At 42.9% G+C, this 25,136-nt stretch overlaps 2 protein-coding genes across 2 annotated transcripts in view; one reads left to right on the top strand and one right to left on the bottom strand.

Moving 5' to 3' along the window:
- Positions 1–449: 449 nt before the first annotated feature.
- SLC25A46 (solute carrier family 25 member 46) lies at positions 450–14,094 on the bottom strand. Its single transcript, XM_033164135.1, has 8 exons — positions 13,758–14,094; positions 11,960–12,002; positions 8,853–8,910; positions 7,942–8,019; positions 7,594–7,694; positions 4,991–5,047; positions 3,823–3,880; positions 450–1,556 (listed from the first exon to the last, which is right to left on the bottom strand). Exons 1-8 carry the CDS (start codon positions 13,993–13,995, stop codon positions 978–980), a joined length of 1,212 nt encoding a protein of 403 aa, XP_033020026.1. The 5' UTR covers positions 13,996–14,094; the 3' UTR covers positions 450–977.
- Positions 14,095–20,743: 6,649 nt separating this feature from the next.
- TMEM232 (transmembrane protein 232) overlaps positions 20,744–25,136 on the top strand; it is a 129,111-nt gene continuing 124,718 nt past the window's right edge. Inside the window, 1 exon segment of the mRNA XM_033164766.1 lies at positions 20,744–20,842. The gene's annotated coding sequence lies outside the window, so the exon portion shown is untranslated.

The raw sequence follows: 25,136 nt of genomic DNA, 5'->3' as shown, positions 1-25,136 counted from the left end.
AACATGATCTAATTAGGGCCATGATCGTGCTAACGCAGAAAAATTAATAAAACATATCTTGGGATAAGACATATCTTATTTAGAACACATTTATTTAAAATAAAACCCATCAGACTTCAATGGAATTTGTTCTCAAGTGTTCTTATGGTGTTTGCCTAGTAGTGGCCAGGCATTGTATTTATAAACTGCTTATAATTTTTTAGAATCTTCACACTTTTCATTACCATTAGCCTTGTCAAGTTATTGAATTGTGGAGCCATCTGTGGAGCAAGTTCAATTTCATTCATTTAGACAAATGTCATAGCAATTCAGAGTTTGATTTTTTTTTGGGGGTGACATCAGAATTTTTTTCAGGAAAAAAAAGTTGTCAAATCATTGTCACATTTGTAAATCAACAAGAGTATGATGTGGAAAAACTGGAATAGCAATCACTTCTACATTCACATTCATAACCATAGCAATTTTAATCTCTGTTACAGCAGTTATATGGCAAAACCCTTCGGCAAAGTTGTCAAAGTTCATTGGTTTTTGAGAGCATTCAAATATAGTCAAAAGAATTCTACGGACAGAAGCAAAGGCACACAGTCCTCAGTGCAAGTCCCTTTGAGAAGTGACAAGACTTTAAGAACAGGATCACAGCTATCATTCATTTCAAATTGAGTTTGTGCAGGATTTATCAGCAATCGGAAAATCACACTCTACACAGCAGATACAGATTTACAAAAGATGTTGCAATAGTTTATTTACATTTCAATATTGAAAAGCCCTGGCCTGTATAGACTTCCATGCTTCACTTCTCTCTCTCTCTGATTAAGTATTTCATAAAGGGCCTGGGATAACGCACATCTATTTACACAGGAACATTCTAGGTGGCTGGCAAGGAGAAAACCATTATGGTAGTTTCTAAACTCGCAGCTTTCACTTGCTTACCTACTGCCTGAATGCGTGGACTTTTGAGTGGCCACACCCATCAACTTTTAAGAAACATTCTGGAGCAGCGTTGAGTAAAGAATTTTAGTGAACTGCAGCACAGCAACGTGTAAGGTATACTGTACAACTACAGCCCCAAACCCTTTGTAAAACCCCAATATTCCTTCTTCGCGCTTTATGGTATTGATACAGTCTCTCATTCCTTCGTACTGGGTATTGATGGGGAGGACTTCATATCCCAGGTCCGTATTGTCAATGATGGTGCGTGTCCCTTGGATATGAAGACGGTGCAAAACTGTCTCCAGAGGGTAGAGCATCACATCAGCGCAAAGGCTGGCAGCAAAGCTGGCAATAAGTTCCGGGAAATAAGCATCCAGCATGCTTTGCACAGAACTAGAGTTCTCAGCTGGGAGGCTGGGGGAGTTCTCTTTCTTGAGGAGGAGGAGGACTAACTTTTGAACAATGGAACTGATCACATAATGAAGAACTCCGTGTAGAACAGTTGGAAAGGCCAGGGCCAGGAGAGGGAGGAGCCGCTTGCTATGGGGCACCCCAAAGCCCATTGCTCTGCCTATGCCCTCTTTCAGACAATCCAAAATCCCAGGATTATCCCGAATGATTTCGCTCTGTAAAAAGAAAGGAAAAAGCACCACAGTATTTCCAATGAATAAATGTCCACATGTTGTGACTGTTGCCATTTTTTTTAAATATATATAAACAAATTATGTATAACCAGCTTCAGCAATAGGATCATAATCTACAAGAAAACATGCAGTTGTATAAATACCCTTCCAAGTTTATGGAATAAATTGCCAAGTGTAACCAATCTTAAAAGCAATACTTTACATCCTGTCAATCAAAACAGCCCAGTTCCAACCAGTCAACTTAGTTCAGGAATAGGGAACCTTTTTGGGGACCAAGCACCACATTATCTCAGTAGTGGCTGGACCCCAAAGTAGGGGGGCGCTAGGCAGTGCATAACCACACTCCCTTATCTCACTCACACATAAACATACAGATACACGCTAACCTCTCCATATGCGTATTGAATAGAGCAAATTAGATCCCAAACAATTTAGGTAATTGGAAACAGTATGAACAAATGTTTTCTTGGAAACCTTAGGGGGTTTGCCAATACATTAGTAGGTGTTTCCAATTATATATTTGCTAAATGGTAAAGGAAAGTAGTGGTTTGAAGCTGTTCCTGCCAAGTTGACATTATGCCTCTAAAAGATATCACAACCGGTTTGGAAAAGGAAGGGGGGGGCTGTTTCCACCCACTAGCTTCCTTTGCTTTTTTTTTTTTACGAACAAAGGATTTCTTGAACTCTACTAGGCTGTATAAAACACAGGCAGAAATTCACCAGTATTAATAATTTTACAAAATCCATGGTCAGGATCCCAAGAACTTGACAGCTAGTTCTATGCATCTAAAGAGGCTATGGGCATTTATCAAACAACACCGTGCCACATGAAGGGCTATTTTTTAAAACCAATAGGAGTTTTTAAAACCAATAGGAGTTTTCCATGTGGCACAGGGGGCTGCAGAAAAGATAGAACTCCCCTTGAGCATTGGAAACAGTATGAACAAATGTTTTCTTGGAAACTGTATGATCAAATGTTTTCTTGGAAACCTTAGGGAATTTGCCAATACATTAGTAGGTGTTTCCAATTATATCTTTGCTAAATGGCAAAGGAAAGTAGTGGTTTGAAGCTATTTCTGCCAAGTTGACATTATGCCTCTAAAAGATATCGCACCCGGTTTGGAAAAGGAAGGGGGGGGGCTGTTTCCACCCACTAGCTTCCTTTGCTTTTCTTTTTTTACGAACAAAGGATTTCTTGAACTCTACTAGGCTGTATAAAACACAGGCAGAAATTCACCAGTATTAATAATTTTTTTAAAAATCCATGGTCAGGATCCCAAGAACTCGACAACTAGTTCTATGCATCTAAAGAGGCTATGGGCATTTATCAAACAACACCGCGCCACATGAAGGGCTATTTTTTAAAACCAATAGGAGTTTTCGATGTGGCACAGGGGGCTGCAGAAAAGACAGAACTCCCCTTGAGCATGTGCAACAAGTTGCACAGTTCTTGGTGTCCTGGGTTCCGATCCTGATCAATAAGCATTTCTCAAGATACCAAGAGCCATTTCATTCCTCGTTTAAGAGAACGCCAAGTAGAAAGAAATAAGCATGTGCATGTTTTTTTTTTTATTTCATGCTGTAGTTACAGGGAAGGTGATTTTTCAAAATATGCAGGCAAAAACCTCAAAGGATATTTTGGAAGTATGAGGAAACACACATAGAGCTGTAGTACTGTGGTTAATTGAACACGGAAATGAACCAGATCAAGTGGCTCAATTTCATCCTATGCTTCAAACCCCCAAACCAAAAAACTTTGAAGTAACTGGTGCGCCACCAAGTGGCTTGGAACGGCACAAACTGAAAAGGAAAAAAACTAGAAAATAAACTTACTGAGCCATGAAACGTGCAAGCCCAATCAAATATGACAGGTAGTTCAATACATTAAGAGGGTTTTCCTCACCATACAGTTCAGCTGTCATTCCCTGCCCATTGATACAGCTTTTGGCAACTGATAAAAACCTTTGTTTGGATTTTCCAGATCCAAATAAAACCATTTAAAGAAATTAGCTGAAATCAGCTCTTGAGAGATAGGAATTATTTGCTGTGAATTTAAAAATAACTAGTAATACATAACATGATATTGCTGTGTATCAAATACTTTTAATAAAGCAGAATACCTCTTCTTCCAGGGACAATGCAAATAAAGACAGAATACCAAAGCTCAGGCCAGCTGATGCTAGGATACTTTCACTTCTGATTCCCCAAATAATGTTACCTGACAGCAGACAAAAAGCATTTAACTTACCTGTACTGTTTCAATCAGACTTGCAGAATAAAAAGGCATTGATATCAAGCAAGTCAGCCTAGAGGAAAACACAAACAAACCACTTATCATTTTGATAATGACATGTTTTTTGCTACAGTTTCAAACAAACAGCCAACAGTCCATCTAAACAGAGGCTTTAATTTAAATCAGTTTAGTCCTGTTTTTAAGTGTGAGGTTCTCGGTTAGTTGCTCATGAGTAAGCCGCTGTTTCCTTTAATGATTTTATTGTGCAACTAAGTACAGTGCAGAGCCTAAAAGTTAATGTCTATATCAAGTGATGTCAGAATCCGGGAATGGCCCCTTCAGGTTCTGACCCCAACAAAAGAGTTTTGGTATACGAAAACCCCGCCTTCCATCCTTTCGTTTCACCCCACGACGTCTTTGGGGCAACGGAAATTGCGTTCTCCCTGTATTGCCCTCGGGACTGGGGGAGTGTTGGGTCTCTCTTGCATCCCCAGAGCCTCTACTCCCTTTCCCCTGTGAACTCTGCCCCTCCTCGCTGGACGTCTCGCTGCTCTTTTTGCTACCAGAGGAGGAGCTGCTGGCAAGGTGGGACTGGGGCTCCCTGTAGCATCCGGAGAGCCCTTCCACCACCTTGCGCTGCATCGGGGCCAGTTCCCTGACACTAAGATTTCAATTATTTGGCTTAGGTGAGGGAAGGTGCTGTTAAAATCCTCCTAACGGTAAGATGAATCCACACCCAAGATTAATTTAGTAGTTACGGATTCTTATGGCATTACTTCTCAATATGTATATTAAGTGAAATTGATCATATTCTACAAAACCATTGGTATGATATTTCTGTGCAAATTCATTAGTGGGAGTCTTACAGAAATGAGAGTTCAATTCCAAAGGTCTCATTTCTAGACATTAATGCAGCAATCTCATTAGATGTACTCCTCGGAGCAAGATGGAGACACGTGATAACTTACATAAATAAAGATTAGGTGATTTGAGAGTCCTAAAATTTAACTCAATTTGAAGTTGACACACTTCAGACTGCTAAAAAAAGTTATTGCCATGTTTCTGATTAATCTTTTCTTCTTCTTCATATTTGCACTATTAAGTTGCTCTTGGTTATTTTTTTCAAGTAGTATGATAACATCCTTCTGTACTAAAAAAAATTAAATTTAACACATGTACGTACCCTTTCAGCATAAGATGTCCTCCTATCTGCTTGGGACTCCACTTATATGAAAGTTCTCTACAAAAAAATAAAGTAGTAATTGACAATAAATGGTTACTAACCAAAATTCAAGGCATAGATACCGACCACTCCTTTATATCTTATAGTGAAATGACAACAGGCAACACCCAACAGCACCAGTTTGCTTGTGGAACAGACTTCTGCTCACGTGATGGAAATTCTTCTCCTCTCCTGACGGCAGCCCTCCCTGTGCAATGGCAAAAATCTGTTCCAGAGGGTGCAGGGGTGAATGGGAGATGGCGAAGTTGTTTGTGCAGGGTTGGATATTGCTCATAATCTACAGGTTTTCAGAGACACTGGTGCTTACAAAGCTCTGCCTGAACAGTGCTATGCTATGCATTTCAACTTGAGGGATTACACTGCATATAGGAAAGCCACTGCATGTACAGAACATTTCCTGGCAAAAGAAGGGAACAGAAGAATCTGTTTCTGTGCCTTTTCAAGTTGAACCACGAAAAGCTACAGAACCTAAGAACTTTATTAAATTTTAACTTTTGTAATATAGTGGTTTTGTTCCATAAGTATGGTAATTTTTAGTTGTTTTGAATGACACCAAAACTATTAATACATATTTGATAGATTTTTTAACACACTTACCCGTGTTAGCACCAGGTACATTCTAAAGACAAAATGTGTAGATCCTTATAACTAGCTGGGCAACTGTGACTGGGGCGCAAGGTAAGGGAAGAAAATGGTTTGAGCAAAACTCTGCAGGGATATTTCATTACCTGTCAGTGGTAACAGGCATTTATACCTTTTTGAAGACTCACTGACATGCTGATTATTGAAAAATGAATGAAAATAAGTCAATACAATAAAAACATTGCTTCCTACTGAGGATTCATTTAAACCCAATCTAGTAGACTAGAACAGTGCAATGCCTGCGTATTACGGCTATTAGAATTTTTAAAAAATGCAATGTTTTTACTGTATTGACTTATTTTCATTCATTTTTCAATAATCAGCATGTCAATGAGTCTTCCTTTACTAACTGCTGGCTAGTTACATTTAAAATATTGCTTTATGTCCCTTGAGGTCATGCAGATCCAAGTAGTGACCCTCATATACAACGAAACTCACACTTTACGTAAGCTTTACATAGTTTGTAATGCCAATTTCCATTCAGTTATTTCAGTAGCAAAAAGGTAGCACTTTTTAAAATGTATTTTTATCAAAGATTTCTTGATTTACAATGTGCAATGTCCCTTTCTCATATTTTTTCCCATGTATCATAAGGCAGCAGACTTGGATCTCTACTTTCGCTAAAAGACTACAGTTACTTTACTTTGGGCTTGCTCCTGGATTTCAAAATGCTACTGCCAAGATAACAAGCTTACTCTTTGAATGACACATACAGTAATCAGCTTGGATCTACTTAACAGCTAAAACAGCTCATCTTAACTGGAAGAGACACTGGCCAACAGAAAAAAAACTACTAAGAAATTGTACCAGCTGCTCAAGGTCAAATAGTCTTCAATCTGGAAACACAGGGAGCATCTGATACTCTAAGGTGTATTTAGCTTCCAATAGGAGAGGAAAGCAAGTGTTTAAAAAGAACTCTAATTCACAGGAAGACTCAATTACTGTTTATACAATTAACACCCCACCATAAATATATCCAGTTTCTTAAAGAGGTACACAAATCAGTTTACAGTGCAATCCTAACCATGCCTGTTCAAAAGTCAGCTCCACAAAATTCAGTGGAGCTTACTCTCAGGATTGGGAACAGATAATGGGTCTATTGAAGACATCATAGTCTAATGGGGCTCTTCAGTAACCATCTTCTATAGGCCCATATTTACTAATGGCAAACGTATCCCACAGCTTCTTGGCTGTTGATCATGCTCATTTCCTTTCCTGCTCTTTATGCCACTATTTAAAACAACACCTTCTATAATTCTACAAGGAGGTTCTACTATTATTCCAGGGATATTCCCAAGTATAAGCTATCATCACCTCTGGCCATTCAGATCTGCCATAACAGGACTAATTCAAGCCAGCTTTTATTTGTTCTTGGGAAACCTAAGACTTTAAACAGAATTGCAATGCCACGTTCTTGGCACAAAACAGGTTAACCAAGCATATTCCACTGCACAGTTCTGCTAATGCAAAAGTTACAGCAATTGGTCAGACCTAAGGTGGGTGGATGAAATTCATCAGCGTCTGTCCACTAGTAGAACAGATACTGTTGGCAGAACTGTGCGCCTTCCAGAGGGTTGGAACAAATACTGCCTGGAGCAGAAAGGGGGTTGCTGAGGGAAGAGAGGAAGGAAAAGGCTGCTGTGTGAGTGGAAGTCCACTTGCATGACATTAAGAACATAAGAGGAGAGCTGCTTGATCAGGCCAGAGGCCCTTCTAGTCCAGCATGTCATTCTTGCAGTGGCCAGCCAGATGCCTATTGGAAGCATGCAGGTGGGACCCGACTGCAATGTCGCCTATTGAGATTAAATTTAAACTGGTGCAATCAACTTCTGAGACTATCCCAAAGAGATATGATGGACAAATACTGCTTTTACTTAAAGGAAGAGAAAAGCGAGAATTACCTGGGCAAGGGTGTGAATTCACTGATGATGCCCTCTGCTCCAAGAGTTATGCCTTGAACAATGAAAGTGCTCCCCATTCCTTTCCAAAGAGCTCTGGGCCCCTGAAATTTAAAACGATAGCTTGAAGAAAATATAATCTACGTAATCTAACCCAGTATTTGATGTTTTCCTGCAGCTAGTATTTCTATACAGTAACTTCTATGCAGTATCTGCATTCATTATCTGCCATATTTTTATACTGGTCAACTGCATTTGGGGAGAGGGGCAGGAATCAGACTTAAAGTAGTACATAACTGGTAGTTTTATTTAATTTCTCTTTAAACAAATCTGTAGACACCAAATACCTACCTGGGCCTTATTGATGCTATACATAATGTTGACAATTGTAAATGGAGTGAGATGATAATTCCTGGCATGGTAATTAACCTGCAAAAACAAATATACATACATACAGTTACAAACATTTGTAACTGGTATAATTAACATGTTATAATAATATATTGTAATTGACTCCACAACACTATCTCAATTGTTTTCCTAAAGACTTACAGGATCACTCAAATACAATCCATGCTGAAGTGCTATCCAAATATCATATTTTAATTGCAACTTGAAGGAAGTGTCCAATCCAGGAGAGGATAATGTGTTGGGCCGTAAATCCCATTATCCTTGCCCACTGGCAGGGCTGGCAGGAGTTGGAGTCCACATTTGGAGAGCCACTAGTTCAGTGTTTTTCAACCTTTTTTGGGCAAAGGCACACTTGTTTCATGAAAAAAATCACGAGGCACACCACCATTAGAAAATGTTAAAAAATTTAACTCTGTGCCTATATTGATTATATATAAAGTAATTCTCTTGAATTTTTCCATTTTCCCCACGGCACACCAGGCAACATCTCGCGGCACACTAGTGTGCCGCGGAACAGTGGTTGAAAAACACTGCACTAGTTAGCCAATCAAATCCAGTATTTTCTGTGACATTAAAATTAAATGGGCTGTATCCAAAGATGGTCATACACCAGATAGATCCATTGAAATTAGTGCACATGACAAATGTAGGCCAATAATTTCATCAGGTCTACTGTGAGTAGAACTTAGTTGGATACAGCCCAATACTAAAAGCACAAGCATATCCATGTTTACTTGGCAGTAAATCCCATTTCTGTTCAATGGTGTTTACTCACAGGAGCATATGCCTAGGACTACAGCCTAAGTGAGGCTAACAAGACACATTTGAGAGAGCAACTCACAACAACTTACCTGGCACTGTCGACGCAGAACAATGCAAGGATGAGCCAGCACATTTTCTGTAAACAAACTTTGGAAAAACAATTACGTTAAACACAGAAGTTTCTCCCACTTATTACTATTTATTTCATTTATGAACCGCTTTCTATGAAACACCTCAAAGCAATTTGACAATACAAACATACATGAAACAACTGCATATATAAAAACCACTATGAATATAAAAAATAAAAATCTCTACTTAGAAAGCTAGTCAAAAGAAGCAAGTCTTCAACAGATGCAGAAAAGAAAATTGAGATGGCACACTAAACAAGTGTTATTATTATCTTGTTTAAGTAATCAACATAACTTTGTTATTAAGTTACAAAATGTTATTAAAATGCTTTAGTACTCTAAGGCAAGAATAATTTGTATAATAGCAAGAACTAAAAAGATAAACTTTACAGAATATCTTGAAATCACTCAGATCTCATGAGGTTGAATGTAGACTTGCCCTTTCATTCATGTAAGGGACTTTGAACCAGTGGCCTGATGGAGAAACAAGAGGAGATCTTTGCTAAATTTCCTTTCCTCCTCTAGTCCACAGTGCTATCTCCCATGGTGTTCCAGAGGGTCCCACAATCCTCCGAAATAGATTTTCAGGGGGCTATAGGAGGCTGCAGGGCAAACCATGGAAAAGAGCCTCCTGCTTTCTACCAAAAGAAGGGTAAAGTCAGAAGAGTTCTGTTCCTGGCAAGTCTGGATCCAACCATCCAAGTTCACTCACAGCTTTTTATAACTAGCATCTATGAGCTGCCCAAGCAACTGAGACAACTTATAACAACACTGATACAATAAGTCATGAATGACACTTAAGCAGAAATATAAACAGCCTAAAGCCTCATTTAAAGCATTCCATTGATAAAAACAGAAATAAAAATGAATGTGTAATTAATAATAATAATACTCCTTGCATCTGGCTGGGGTAATAGACAAGGGGGAAGGAAAATGGTAAAGGCAGCAGCACACCCAACAGCAGCAATACGAGCAACAAAACAGAACAGCTGGACTATACAATTCTTTCCAACATCAGCAAAAACCTTTTGAAATAAAGTTGTTAAAAGCTGGTGGAAGACAAATTAAAGGCATGGCTAGGTGGGCTTCCTTGGCAATTAATTCCACTGTGTGGAGCATGGATGGGAAATGACTTTTTCCTTCTTCATACATATTTTGGGGGCAAAGGGCAAAGCACGCCTCTTTCTCTATTCCCAAGGTTATTCAGGACTTTAGAAAAGATCACCAACAACCTTAAATTTGGTCTAGAAGCAAATGGGCAGCAAATGCAACCAAGTTAGAGCTCTCTATATAGCCCGGTCTTATCAATAAGATGAGCCACATAATTCTGCATTAGATTAAGCTTTCAATCCATTTCCAAGCATATCTCCTATGTGGTGCATATAGTTGCAGTAATTTAGACAGGAAGTTAATAGTGCTTGGATAGTGGTGGCCAAATCCTTATCCGAGAGGAAGGGCATAAATTCACCAACTGAAGCTCATAAAAAGCTCTCCTTGATATTGTTATCACCTGAACACCAAGCAGCACACCCTCTAACACATAGTTCTGCTGCTGTAGCAGATATTTAGTACAGAAGCCAAACAGTAGACCCAAGCCTTCGCAATGTTTACTATGCAAAACCCAAATCTGACAGATACACGTGGCTTGAGCTTGGACCTAGAGAAGATTCTGATGACGTGACACATTCATTTCCCATGCAGCCTGCAGCAGCTATGCAAGACGTTATAAAGAGGAAATGAACAAATTGGCAGGCAACATTTAAGGCCTGGAGAGCAGACATTTTACATTAGGATCCGTTGCCGAAGCTTCATCAGTCACCCCTGCCCCCGACAAGAACCATGACCTGAGGAATGCCTTGACCAGTAGGGATCAAAACATCTTGTGTTACCTGATGCTGGTTGCTAGGCAGCACACTTTAAGGGGGAGGGGCTACTCTCCTTTAAGGTAATAGTAGAATCTTCGAGGAGCAGCAGTTTAAACAGCCACAATGACAGTGGGCAACTGGAAAGGCCCACCTCAGAGTGCTTGGTTTCCCAAGCTTTGCCAAAGAGGGAATTCTCTGAGTTTTATTCACCAAATAACCAAAAATCTCCATACAATGAAAGGATTCTGTGTCACAGTTCTATCGGACCAATATACTGGGTCATTTGTAACTGTGTTTCAAATGAACAATACTGTTCCTGTTTGTACAGAAAATTCTGGCTCTATTTACAGCTATACCGCCAAAGAAAGAGTTATATAACAATGCAACTTTCTGTCCTTGTGCTTCATACAGCTGTCAAGTTTAGTTAGGGGGAGTGCATGGGGAGCCAACTTGAGAATCGTGGCAGAAAACTTATGCTAAATCTGTCTGAGCGTACCATAAAGCTCATTTGCAGGCCTATGAGGAGGTGGCGGCGGCAGCAGCAAATAACTCCTTTTTTCTCACCCTCCATTGAATCGAGAAGGGTCAATTGAGCCCTAAGGTAGAGTCTCTGGAATGCAAATCAACAGCTGTTCACTGCAATGCCTCTGCCAGATGCTTTGCTAATAAAGTTGCTCACATTTGGTCTGACTTGGACACAGTCACTAGGGGAGAATCTAAACTGCAAGCATCAGAATCAACTGCATGTCACTACTGCTTGGATCATTTTGTTCTACCCTCCCTGTAAAAGCAACAGAAACTCTGTCCACTAAAGCATGTTGCTTGTGGAAAAGAAAGCCTTTAATGCTTCTTTGCAGGAAAGTGTTTAAGCTTTTGTGATTTTGCTATAAATTTTCTTCTGTGCTCATTTCAATGAACTGGCTTTCACTTGTAAAGCCTTACTGAACCCCTCATATGATAATTACTCTCCCCACCTCCTATATAAACCCACTTGTCTGACATGAACAAGTTGTAAGGCTTTGCTTCCTTTATAAGCAGTGTAAATATTGATAGCTCCGAATAGAAATGTTGTAGTTCCAAGTTATGGAATTTTCTATCAGTACAGCTTAGGCCAACTACTCCATACCTTTCTTCTTGTAAGAGCTGCAGCACCTTTTGTGCTTATTAAACATGTTATCAATTATGTAATTGTGATATTACCTTGCCAGGCCAATCCCAAAGCCTGCAAACCTATTCAACTGTTCTGAAAGACAGAAAGACAACACAAACAACTGTTAGTTTTAATCAGCTACACAACAAAACACAGGTAGAAGGACCCTATCTCAAATATGCATTAGCCTGGTAAAGGCACAAATACACACATATATATTTACAAAATAGAATAAATCAATATCTGATTGCCTTAAATTTCTCAAGTAAGCCAATATAATTTGTTCTTGTCTTGACAAATGTGGGGCATACATTTGCTTAATAACAACTCTCACTGAGCCATGATACTTATTCGGCGACCTTGGGCCACTAACATTTTCTGATTGGAGACATAAGAGATACAAATAGAGCCAGCATCATAGGGTCAACACTTCTGGACAGCTGCCAAGACCACAGTACCTTAAGCCCAGCTTCCCAAACAGAAAGGTGTCAATAAGCAATAAGAAGCAGCAGCAGCCTTTTCTTACAACTACCACTTGCCTAGTTCTTTGCGGTTGCACCACTGAGAGGTGTGGGATGAGTGTTTATGCAAAGACTTCAGAGCATCTGCCTCCTCATCTCACTTATTGTCGTTCTCCCTCTAGCTGTGTGGAAAGAAATATTGGGCTTTTGAATGCTCTTTTATCCTCTTTTAGGAAGGCTCTAACCTGTTTGCTTGCCGATTTCCCTCTTTCACCAGCAGGGTTATCCAGTCTAAGTTAACTGAATGTGCCGAAGCTGCAGTTCTTTCCACAACCCCTCTATGCTAACTGACTTAATTGTCACTGCTGCACCACTGAGAGGAAGAGTGTAGGTGAGTGAAAGAGAGGATGAGGCACCTGCTCCTATGAGCAGCCACTTTTTACCCCATGCATACTTCCTGCTGTGCTGCCCAGAGAGAGAATGTGTATACTGTACTCTTTTTCTGTCCACTTGAATGCCCAATCTCTCTCTCAGCAGTGTGGTGTACAGGAACAGGTTGACTGAGAGCTAATGGGAGCCTCCCTTCTTTCCCTCACCCTGAAAAAAAAGCATAGTCCTAACACTCTCAATAAACTGGAAACAGCCCTGGCAAGATCACACTCACGAGCCTATGTTTAAATATATGGAGCTATTTCAAAGGAGCTTAAACATCACTGTACAACTTACTCAAATATATTCTTATAGATTGCTAATGTTTTCCTAACAGGCATATTTTTTCTAGAGAGTAAAATGAACATGTACCACTTAAGGTGAAAAAAAACTGGTTCTAAAGAGACTAGCTTGCAAAAAATGGGTAAAGGGAAGGGATTGTACAACATCCTGAGCTCTCAGTGAGCAACAGGTTAGGAGAACACTTGTTCTAGGACTCGCACTGGTTGCTTTAAAAACTACAAATCGAAATATGAACCAACAGTGACGGCAAGAAGGAAGAAAAAGAAAAAGTTTACTAAGCATGCCTCGGGCTCATCACGCTAGGAAGAGCCTCACTTGCAATCCAGCACCCTCGGAACAGTTCACACTCCAAAGAATGCAGATCATCAAACTGTTGCGGGCCAAAAATTTTCCAGAGAGAAGGGAATCCTGTTTTTACGACAGGCGAACAAAAACGTACAGGAACGTCCAGGACCGTAAGAATCTGCACGTTGGCCTTTGCAACCGTGACCTTTTGCAAGCAGAAAAGGCGATTTTTGGGGGGGGGGCATCCAGCGTGGGAAGCAAGAATATATGCGACCCACGAAAGATGCTGGGCTCTCCCGGCCCCCTTGGTTTTGGGGCCCAGGCCCCGTCTAACCGGCGCGTGCCTCTCCTCCCTCCTCCTCTTACGTACCGGAGCCGGCGGCCACGCTCCCCGCGTAAGAGTCCTCGTTGAAGCCCGCCGCCCCCAGCGGGGTCCCTGCAGCGAACTGCGGGGTCTTCTCCCCCCAGTGGAGGTTGCGGCTGCCGGGGATGTCAGGCGGGGTGCTGACCCAGTGGCCGAGGTCCGGCTTGGCCACGAAGCCCCCCGGCTCCTCTCGGCCGCCCCGGTAGCCCAGGCCGTCGAAGCCCTCGGGGCGCCGCGGATGCATCGGGCTACAAGCGAGGAGAGAGTCGAGAGACCCAGAAAGTCAAAGGGTTTTGACAGCAGCAACAGGGAAGACCTCGCCGCTGCGCCCTCAGGTTTCCCCCGGCTTCACTTCCGGGTGGCAACCGGAAGCAAACCCCGCTGCTCTAAAGTATACTCGTCTCCATGGTGGGTCATGTGACATGGGCGGCTCCGCCTGATGTTATTGGGGGCGTGGCTCGTTCTGCCAGCCCGCTTCCTGCTAACCTAGATATAAGAAAAAGATAGAGAGTTTCGTTGTCCCTTGGGAAAAGTTGCTTTTAAATCCACCGTACAATATTAGGACCGACCAAAATTTATTTTATTTTATTTTATTTTATTTTATTTGTATACCGTCCAAATCCACAGGTCTCACTTGCTGTATTAAATATTCAGGAACAGTCAGAAGCCCAATATAACTTCGTTTATTCAACAGCTCACTTCCATATTAAAACAAGAACACACTCTGAAAGCCCAACAAGAAGAAGTACCAGTTGGCAGTTGACAGTTGACAGAGCTTGCCATTAGAACTTTCATCCACCTACGCTCTGCGATTGGTTAGAATCATAACGTGTTAAACCCAATACATAACACTCCTCCCCCCAACTTCCTAACAAAAGGAACAAACATAGTCATCAAAGTGTGCTGGCCTTTTCCGCTCCCGCTGGGACCGTCGTGGTTCCTGTGCCCGAATGGGTGACCCAGGAGGTTCCTCCGGTACCTGCGGTCTAAGTGGGGAGGCCAGCTCTGAAGGGGTAATGGCCAATGGCACCATTGAGGACTCTGGCCTGAAGTCACCTTGCTGGGGTAACTCGGTCACCGGCAACCCATCTGGTTCCCACCCTGGCCTGGGCACAGATTCTCCCAAAGTACCCATTTCTCTGTACTCTGGTTCCGCTTGAAGTTCCCTGTTCGGAGGTGTCCTGGTTCTGATCTGGTCCAGGTGTCTCTTCCAAACCAGACCCCCCTCCAGCCCTACCTCGTAGGAGACCGGACCTGTACAGCGGGCAATGGTACCTGGGACCCAACCCTGTCCGGGCCCATAGTTCCGGACGTACACAGTGTCCCCAGGGAAGAACCCTCTAGGAGCCCCCCGCACCACAGTCGATGGCCGTTGCTCAAGAGCCCGGTCGGGGTGCATACGATCAAGGAGGGTAGTGAGCCTCCTTCCCATAAGCAACTCCGCTGGGCTCCGGCCGGTCACTGCGCTTGGAGTGGTGTGTTGGGCCAATAAGAACTCCGCTAACCGGAGAGTCCAGTCACCATGCCCTATGCGCCTCAGTGCGTCTTTGGTAGTACGGACCATGCGTTCAGCTTGGCCATTAGTGGCTGGGTGAAAAGGAGCGGAACGAATGTGGCGGATTCCATTCTTTGTTACAAATTCTTTGAATTCCGCCGAAGTAAAAGCAGTCCCATTATCACTCACCAGTGTGTCTGGCAAGCCATGTGTTGCAAATAGCTTCCTAAGCGCGTTTATAGTTACTCTCGTGGACACGGTTGAGGTAGGCACCACCTCTAGCCACTTGGACTGAGAGTCGACCACTATTAGGAAGAGTTGGCCCTGAAAAGGCCCCGCGAAGTCCACGTGCACCCGGGACCATGGGGACTGTGTGGACTCCCAGGACTGTACTGGAGCCTTGGGTGGATCCGGCCGGGAGACCTGGCAGGGCTCGCAACGTTTCACCCAACCCTCTATCTCCGCATCTATGCCTGGCCACCACACATAGCTACGGGCCAATGCCTTCATCCGGACAATTCCCGGGTGAGACACATGCAGCCCTTCTAAGACTTTTTTTCTTAACGGGGTGGGGACTATAACACGGCTACCCCATAACACGCATCCTCGGTGAGTAGACAGCTCGTCTTTGCGGGCTGTGTAACATGAAAATTCTGGACCCGGCTTCCCGCATCCCATCCTCGTCGCCAGTATTAAATATTCAGGAACAGTCAGAAGCCCAATATAACTTCGTTTATTCAATAGCTCACTTCCATATTAAAACAAGAACACACTCTGAAAGCCCAACAAGAAGAAGTACCAGTTGGCAGTTGACAGTTGACAGAGCTTGCCATTAGAACTTTCATCCACCTACGCTCTGTGATTGGTTAGAATCATAACGTGTTAAACCCAATACATAACATGCTGGAAATGTAAAGAAAAAAGAAGGTACCTTTTACCATAGCCTATGTGGCACCTATGTGGCAGCCTATGTGGGACCCAGGTGGCGCTGTGGGTTAAACCACAGAGTCTAGGGCTTGCTGATCAGAAGGTCGGCAGTTCGAATCCCTGCCACGGGGTGAGCTCCCGTTGCTCGGTCCCAGCTCCTGCCCACCTAGCAGTTCGAAAGCACGTCAAAGTGCAAGTAAATAAATAGGGACTGCTCCAGCGGGAAGGTAAACGGCGTTTCCGTGCGCTGCTCTGGTTTGCCAGAAGCGGCTTTGTCATGCTGGCCACATGACCCGAAGCTGTCTGCGGACAAACACCAGCTCCCTCGGCCTATAGAGCGAGATGAGCACCGCAACTCCAGAGTTGGACACGACTGGACCTGATGGTCAGGGGTCCCTTTACCTTTATGTGGCAGTAGTGTAAGGTAATAAAAGCATTCTGGGAAATGATGTATAATGAATTGGAAAAAAATGTTTACAATTACTTTTTAATATGCTGTCTACGTTTGTCATTGCTTTTCTCCCAAGAAGCAGGCGTCTTTTAATTTTGTGACTGCTGTCACCATCTGCAGTGATCATGGAGCCCAAGAAAGTAAAATCTCTTACTGCCTCCATTTCTTCCCCTTCTATTTGCCAGGAGGTGATGGGACCAGTGGCCATGATCTTAGTTTTTTTGATGTTGAGCTTCAAACCATATTTTGCGCTCTCCTCTATCACCCTCATTAAAAGGTTCTTTAATTCTTCCTCACTTTCTGCCATCAAGGTTGTGTCATCAGCGTATCTGAGGTTCTTGATATTTCTTCCGGCAATCTGAATTCTGGCTTGGGATTCATCCAGTCCAGCCTTTCGCATGATGAATTCTGCATATAAGTTAATTAAGCAGGGAGACAATATACAGCCTTGTCGTGGCGAAAGGGCTTGAATAACTCAGAGAAGCTATGAGCTATGCCGTGCAGGGCCACCCAAGATGGAAGGTCATAGTGGAGAGTTTTGACTAAATGTGATCCACCTGAAGCAGGAACTGGCAAGCCAATCCAATATCCCTGCCAAGAAAACTCCATGGACAAAGACAACAGGCATATAAAAGTTATGGCGGTGGAAGATGAGCCCCTCAGGTTGGAAGGCGTCCAACATGCTACCGAGGAAGAGCAGAGGACAAGTACAAGTAGATTCAGAGCTGATGAAGCGGCTGGGCCAAAGCCGAAAGTTCGCTCAGTTGCAGATATGCCTGGAAGCGAAAGGAAAGTCCAATGCTGTAAAGAAAAATATTGCATAGGAACCTGGAATGTAAGAACCATGAACCTTGGTAAGCTGGATGTGGTTATAACTCTATACTTGTAAAATAAAATAAAAAAGATTTCCAAAAAAAAAATAAAAAAAAAATCCACAGGTCTCAGGGCTGTTACAACATAAAATCACAATATGAAAACACAAAACACTAAAAACAAAAATATCATAAAATAGTAACCACAGAGGTTCTCCAGAAATCTTAAATCAGGCTGCCTGACTAGGGGCCTGTGGGAGGTGACGGGTTCAAGCCCACTGAGTGACCTTGACTCAGTCGTTATCTCTCAGGCCAACCTACCTCACAGGGTTGTTGTGAGGATAATATGGTGAAAAAGAGAATTAAGTATACCACCTTGAGCTCCTATGAGGGAAGGTGGGATATAACTCTATTAATAAAAAATGTTACAGGAGGTGGGGGTGAGAAAACAAACAAATGTACTACATAGGCTGTATGTTAAATAGCCTTGTGGTGTGGGGTTACCGGTATATTCAATGGAAAGATGGAGATTGTAGACTGAAGCAGAGCACAGGCCTAACCCCCATGCAAGAAGACCTGCACCAGCAGTTGGTACTTCCAGGAGGCTGGAGAAGAGACTTGTCACCATTGTCCTCCCTGACACTTGCCTTTTGTTGCTGTCAGCCTCCTCTGGAGTATGTAACAACAACAACAACAACAACAACAACAACAACAACAACAACAACAAATTTTATTATTTATACCCCGCCCATCTGGCTGGGCCTCCCCAGCCACTCTGGGCGGCTTCCAACACAATATTAAAATACAATAATTCATCAGACATTAAAAGCTTCCCTAAACAGGGCTGCCTTAAGATGTCTTCTAAAAGTCTGGTAGTAGTTGTTCTCTTCGACATCTGGTGGGAGGGTATTCCACAGGGCGGGTGCCACTGCCGAGAAGGCCCTCTGTCTGGTTCCCTGTAGCTTGGCTTCTCGTAATGAGGGAACCGCCAGAAGACCCTCGGTGCTGGACCTCAGTGTCCGCGTAGATCGATGGGGGTAGAGACGCTCCTTCAGATATACTGGACCAAGGCCGTTTAGGGCTTTAAAGGTCAGCACCAACACTTTGAATTGTGCTCGGAAATGTACTGGGAGGACTTTGCTAGGAGTTTGCAGGTATTCAGGTTACATGCTGGGATGAAGAAGCAGTGGTAGATCCCTGTCTATGGAAACATAAATCTTGGGTGTTACTCAGGTCTGCTTCACACTTTCAGCAAAATATACAGGCTCCTGGTTGGGTAGAAAAGAGAATCATGAAAAAGCCCCAAATTGACAGAGCAAACCAAACCCCTAATCCACCATGCTAGAGGGGGTTCGGGTGAGGCAAAGGTCTGCCTTTGTTGCAAGGCGTCAAATCCTATAAAAACCCCTAAGTCTGGCCAATGAAATTCAGGAGCCGGGAGGAGATAAGAGTCCAGCCATTTTATTACTTAGGAAACAATAGGTTACAGATGGATCGTTCTGCAAGAACTGTAACTGCACACCCAGTGGTCTGGGCAGTGGTATAAAGTTTCAAACAAAGCATTTCAATTTCCACCAATCATATACATCACCTTGGCCTGGCCTGCAATCTGCCTTTGCCAGTGAGGGAAGCCTAATGCTCCACCCAAAGCGTGGGTGGAAGTTACTGCTGGCCCACTGTATTTTTCCCAATGGTAAAAGAAGAGGCTGCTGGATCAGGCCAATGGGGCATCTAGTGCAACATCCTTTTCTCAAAGAGGCTAACTGGATACCAGAAGCTGGACCCAACTACCAGAATACTCTTTTTTCCTGCAGTTTTCAGCAATTGGGTTTCAGAAGCATTACGGCCACCAACCACCCAGTGAGAGGATAGCCGTCATGGCTAGGCTAGTAGCCATTGGCAGCCTTATCCTCCATAAATTTGTCAAATCCTCTTTTAAATCCAACCAGGTTGGTGTCTATAACTGTGTTCTGTTTGGGTTCCATAATTTATCTATGGGCTGTGGGAAGAAATGCATTCTGCCTGAATCTTGCAATAGCTGGTGTCTGGTGGTAACACTCAAAATAGAGCATGGGACTGGGAGGGAGGCAAGGAGGGGGCACAACTGGACCAGCACAAGATTTGCTAGATCCTGATCTTCCCCTCCTGATGTGTGACATGAAGGCAATCGGCCTGATCCACCCGGGCCACATTGTTACAGCAGCCTGGGAGTTGTATGGGGAAAAGGCATTTTTCCTGCCTCAAACTTTTTGCCCTGGCTGGCATGAGAAATGGAGCTTTGGGTGTAGAGTGAACAACACCATTAAGCCCTGCTGCTGTGCATGTCAGGGAAAGAGTCAACTGAAGCCAAATTGTGTTGTTTTTGGTTGGAGGGCAATTAACCCTTGAAATGCTATGTCGCTGTTCAGGTGGTAGAAAATAACCTTCCTCTGGTTGTAGATTTCACCCTGAATGGCTAACTGATATCTTTCAGGCTCAGAAGAAGAAAGAAGTTCAGAAAGCTAGCTGTGTTAGTTTGTTTCAGCAAAAACAATATTCTTGTGGCACCTAAAGTCTAGCAAATCTATTATTGCTTACTAAAGCTTGCACTAAAAACAAGCTAAACTAAACCAAAGCTTTTTTGGTCCGAAATCCACAGATTACAACCCAAAATGTTACAAGAAAATGAGCACAACATTACAAATCCTCCAGAACACTTTTACCAGGCTAGATATTACACAAGGGAAGAAAGAGGTGTCTAAAGAAATTAATGAAGAAACCCAATGTTTTAGTTGGGGCAGAGGCAAGAGAAGATTAAAGGACCACTGTGGTGCAGTGACTACTGAAATAAACTCTATTGTTGCACTCTGCATAAATGTAAAGCACATGCAGATTCCTGGGTGCCCTAATCTACTTCTCACTGAGCTACAATTCCCGGCACCCGTTCCCAGAATATTTTGGTGCTTCAAGCCCTTGATAATTGGGAATCGGCTTAATTTACCTCCCAGGGTTGTTAAGAGGATTAAAAGGGGCGCAGTGTGCTCCTTGACTGGATGAAATGCAAGGGTATAGTTATAAGGAATAAAGAAGGCGTTTTTAAAAGAACGACAGAACTTTATAAAACAACCCGCTTCTCCCCCAATTATTCAGCGCCTTTTGCTTTCCCGTTCTTTGGTCTCATGAAACGTTATGAGGCAGGAGCCACGGAACTGCAGCAGCCAAGTTGAGGGGCGAAGCTTCTTCCCTTCCTCGCCTCTCCCTCTCCGGCCGCTCGGTGGAATCTGGGCCGGGCCGCGTCCATAGCAACAGCTGCCAGTAGGAGCACCTGAACGCCAAGAGAAGAAGAAGGCCGGGCCGGGCAGAGCCGGGCAGCAGGGCGCGCGCGCGCGGGGCACCAGTTTGCCCTTCCTTCCATCCAGCAAGCACGGTAAGCGCAGGGTGAAGGCGGCCGCGGGTCTCTTGTTCCAGGCGGCGAGGAGCAGAGAGAAGCCAAAAGTCAGCGGCCGTCGAGTATTATTAATTAGATTTTTTTCAGTTTTCTCAAGGCGCCCGCGATGTCCCTTCTTTAAACAGGCCCTGCCCGAGGGAGTTTGTTGGCTGCGCCTGAAGCTCGGGTTACTTAACTGTAGGAACTGCAATGGTTTTACTGTAATGGAATCTGGGGACGAATTTAAAAAGGAATTTAAAAAGGAAAAACTGGGAACATAAGAGCTGGATCAGGCTAAAGGCCCATCTAGTTTCTCATATATATATGAGAATATGTCTCTCTCTCTCTCTCTCTCTCTGTGTATGTGTATAATGTGTGTGTGTGTGTGTGTGTAGACACACGCACAAACAAACAGTGCTTTTTTCTAAACAAAAATGTTTAGGGGTACTCTCATTTTGACTCAAGAAAACCACAATTTTATAATTCAAATCGGGGAAAATAATTACAGTAAACGGACAAAAGTACAAAGATTTACAAAATGTTTAGGGGTATGCATACCGCCGCTGTAGTAGCATATAGGAATAAATTTCTGTACAGTTTGGGTATTTCTGTCCCTATAATTCCCAAAAGGGAAGCTTCTGTGTTTTTCTTGCAAGCGTTATTTTAAACATCTTTTTCAATTCATTATATATCATTTCCCTGTAAGCTTTAACCTTTAGCTTTTAACCATAAGCTGCCATGAATCCTGGTTCGTGGAAACCGTGGGAGGAGGATGATAATAATAATAATAATAATAATAATAATAATAATAATAATAATATAGTTCAGCATCATGTTTTCACAGTGGCTAGCCAGATGTCTATGAAACACCAACAAGGAAGACCTGAGTGCAAAAGCTAGTGTGGTTAAGGGAGTAATGTTAACCTGGGGCCTGTTTTTAGCCCAAAAAACTGGGAACCTACTCCTTTTTATTTTTATTACAAAAAACATGTATATGGATTATTGCTGCTGTTGTGACTGACCCACCTAGATCAGGCTGCAACCCTGTCATGGGGCTGGTCCTACTCCAATAGATGGATTGGCTAGCGTATATACAGGTAAACCCCCCATTTGCACATGTTGATTATGTGTGTGACTGTATACCTTTCCTCGCATTTCTTTTCAAGCATTAAGCAGAGGTAGCCAATTATTCCCGAATTAATAATTGTGGGATGCGAATGTGATTTTGTGTTTGCAACACCCGAGAAAGACCGAGGCTCAAATCTCCAGTTCTGAGTCCTGGGGGCCTCAATATTACCTATCTTGCAGGCATTTCAAGATTTAGTTTTTATTTTATTCAATGAAATTTATATGTTGCTATTCTAAGAAAACCTCTGAGCAGTTTATAGAAAACTAACAAAACGTATGTAATGTTACGCTAGGTTTTAAGTATTTTCCTGTTCTCCCGGATGGGTTTGAACTGTGCATGTTTGTTGCAGCGGCGCAGCTAGCCGTTCGGGTGCCCGAGGAGTAGGGCGGCTGAGGGGGAGGTGGGGGGCAAACACAAGCCCCACGCTGCTGCTTTGGGCAGTGGGGAGCCTGTAGGGGTCTGAGCCACCGCTTCACTCCCAGTTACCAGGCCCCACAGTAAGCGCCACCCCTGCAGTGTGGTACCCAGTGTGCCCCACCCCCAACCCCCTAGCTATGCCTCTGGTTTGTTGGTTGTTTACAATTTTGCATGGATTTAAAACATTCTTAGCGCTGTGGGTTAAACCACAGAGCCTAGGGGTCACCGATCAGAAGGTCGGCGGTTCGAGTCCCCTTGACGGGGTGAGCTCCCCTTGTTTGGTCCCAGCTCCTGCCAATCTTGCAGTTCGAAAGCATGTCAAAGTGTAAGTAGATAAATAGGTACCGCTCTGGCGGGAAGGTAAACGGCATTTCTGTGCACTGCTCTGGTTCGCCAGAAGTGGTTTATTCATGCTGGCCACATGACCTCACTGTACGCCGGCTCCCTCGGCCAATAAAGCGAGATGAGTGCTGCAACCCCAGAGTCATCCGCGACTGGACTTAATGTTCAGGGGTCCCTTTACCATTACCTATATCAAATGACCCACTGAATCTTGCAGCAGGGTGTTCCCCTGCAAAAAGATAAAATAAAAGCCATGTTTTCCAAGCAACTCCCATTAGTTTGAGTGGAACTTGTGAACTTTTTGGTGGATAGTTCCCAGAGTCAAATAGGTTCTTTCAGTAAAATTGATTCATCCAGCTAATCAAATCTAACACAGCTTTCAAGCAAAGATACCGGTAGGTTGCTCTTTTCTACATCTTCAGTTCTACTGAAAATGTCTTTCTGGCATTTTCAGAGTTTTCTTTCTTTCTTTTTTGGTAAAGTTGCTTAAATGGAGCTAGTCCAAGTCTGTTGGACTAAAACAAAAATGCAATCTTTTTTTTTAAACAATTGTTTTGCAGTATAATGGCTTGGTCATAAAACAATTCTCTACTTCTGTCTTTTGCATCTTGTCTTACCAGAGCTGCTGGATTGATGTATACAAATAAATCATAAGTTATGTGAGGTTGTGTTTGTGAAACATGAATCTGGAAAAACATATGTGTCAAGTTTGCTTCATCTGATAAATTGTGTCATTTGAACCCCCCACCCCAATTATAAACTAGTGGATGGAGGGGCTGTTTCTGTCTTGTATAGTCATGGTTTCTGTACTATGAAAAGTTAAGCATATAAAGTTTTATGGAAGCTGGTGTAGCACAGTGGCTTAAGAGACACAGCAACAAATCAGGAATTCCCAGGTTCAGATCTAATCTCTACCATGAACTGATTGAGGTGCCCTTACAAGGTGAACTCATTAGGTGGCCTGCAATATACGGGAAAATAAAACTGACCGACCTTATTACAAGGCCGATACAATTGTTACTATTTTTAAGACAACAAGTTATAACACAAGCAATCTGTTTTCTTCTGCCTATACTAGGAGCTGATGTGCAGCTTTTCTCATTACTGCAGGACAGTAGAAGTAGCATCTGTTGAGCTCACCCTTATTACAAAAGTTATGAGAGCCACTGTTGCACTTCTTGGGGGGTCATGAGTTGACATCTTTCCTAGCATGCCTTCCAGTGACATTGTCCATATATAATTTCCAGAGGGGCCAGCCACTGCTTATAGTTGCACAAAAATTTGCAAAGACTTAACTATAAATGGACAGTAGATGGAGCACTCTGCCAAGCATATTGAGTCTTTTGTTGGGCTACTACAGATACGTATTGTGATATCTGTACGTATGCTGCATATGCTTCCATATACTCTTACCCCTTAATCAAGAAGTGAAAATGCCATGCTTATGTTTTAATTTGTTAGAAAACCTTGTTCTCTGCATAGTTCCTAGAGCAGAGAGCTATTAATTTTGGTATTTCGAGCTACGTATGTGGTTGTTATTTTAGTGTTCTAGGAGCAACTTTCTTTGTATACATTTATAGACTTGGCCATTATGTACGGCTTTGCAGTATATTTCAACAGGTTGTTAAATCCAGGTGAGAGGAGGTAAGAAAGGGCTTGTGCTAGGGGTGAGAGCAACAGAAGGAGTGGCTATGGAGAACATGGGAGATTCTCTTAGGAGGAATTTTGGGATTCAGACTTTGTTCCCATCACTGTCTGTCTGTCTGTCTGTCTATCTATCTATCTATCTATCTATCTATCTGTATCTCTGTGTGTGCATAATATATATGCATATAGATACAGGTATAATGTTACCTATCCAGATCTAGAAGGATGAGATACCAGCCCCTTTCTATTGAGACAAACTTTAAGACATTTCACTATTTTTCAGTGGATGTAATTGCAAGCCAATTTATTTGTGACATTAATCATGTGATTTGCTCTTGAGTGCAAGATTTTTCTTTCACAGGGGGATAGGTGACTCTAACCTTTTGTCTTTGCTGCAGTCCCAGTCTTGATTGCTCCCCTCTCCCCGCCCACAGTGCCAGCTATTTGCATGGAGAAAAAAGCCCCCATTAGCTTCAGTGCATTTTGGGGGCATTCTGGATTGGGATCACGGGGAGGGGGGAAGGGTTACAGACTCCTGCTTCCAAAACCAAAGTCCGCCCACACCAGACTTGGTGGCAAGTATTGGTGGCTATTGGTATAAGAAAAATCCTACACTTGAAGGTAAACCACATGCAGCTTGGCCCTGACTCTGGTTGAATAGGAAGCGAAACCACCCCGTTTCCTTTTTTCTCCCACTTTGAGCACTGATCCATGCCAGCATTTGCTTATGTGCATATGTAATATTATTTCTCAGGCTCA

Source organism: Lacerta agilis, chromosome 11 (genome assembly GCF_009819535.1).
Source record: "Lacerta agilis isolate rLacAgi1 chromosome 11, rLacAgi1.pri, whole genome shotgun sequence".
NCBI lineage: Eukaryota > Metazoa > Chordata > Lepidosauria > Squamata > Lacertidae > Lacerta > Lacerta agilis.
The sequence above is the reverse complement of the archived record's forward strand: the minus strand, read 5'-3'. Positions and strand labels throughout refer to the sequence as shown.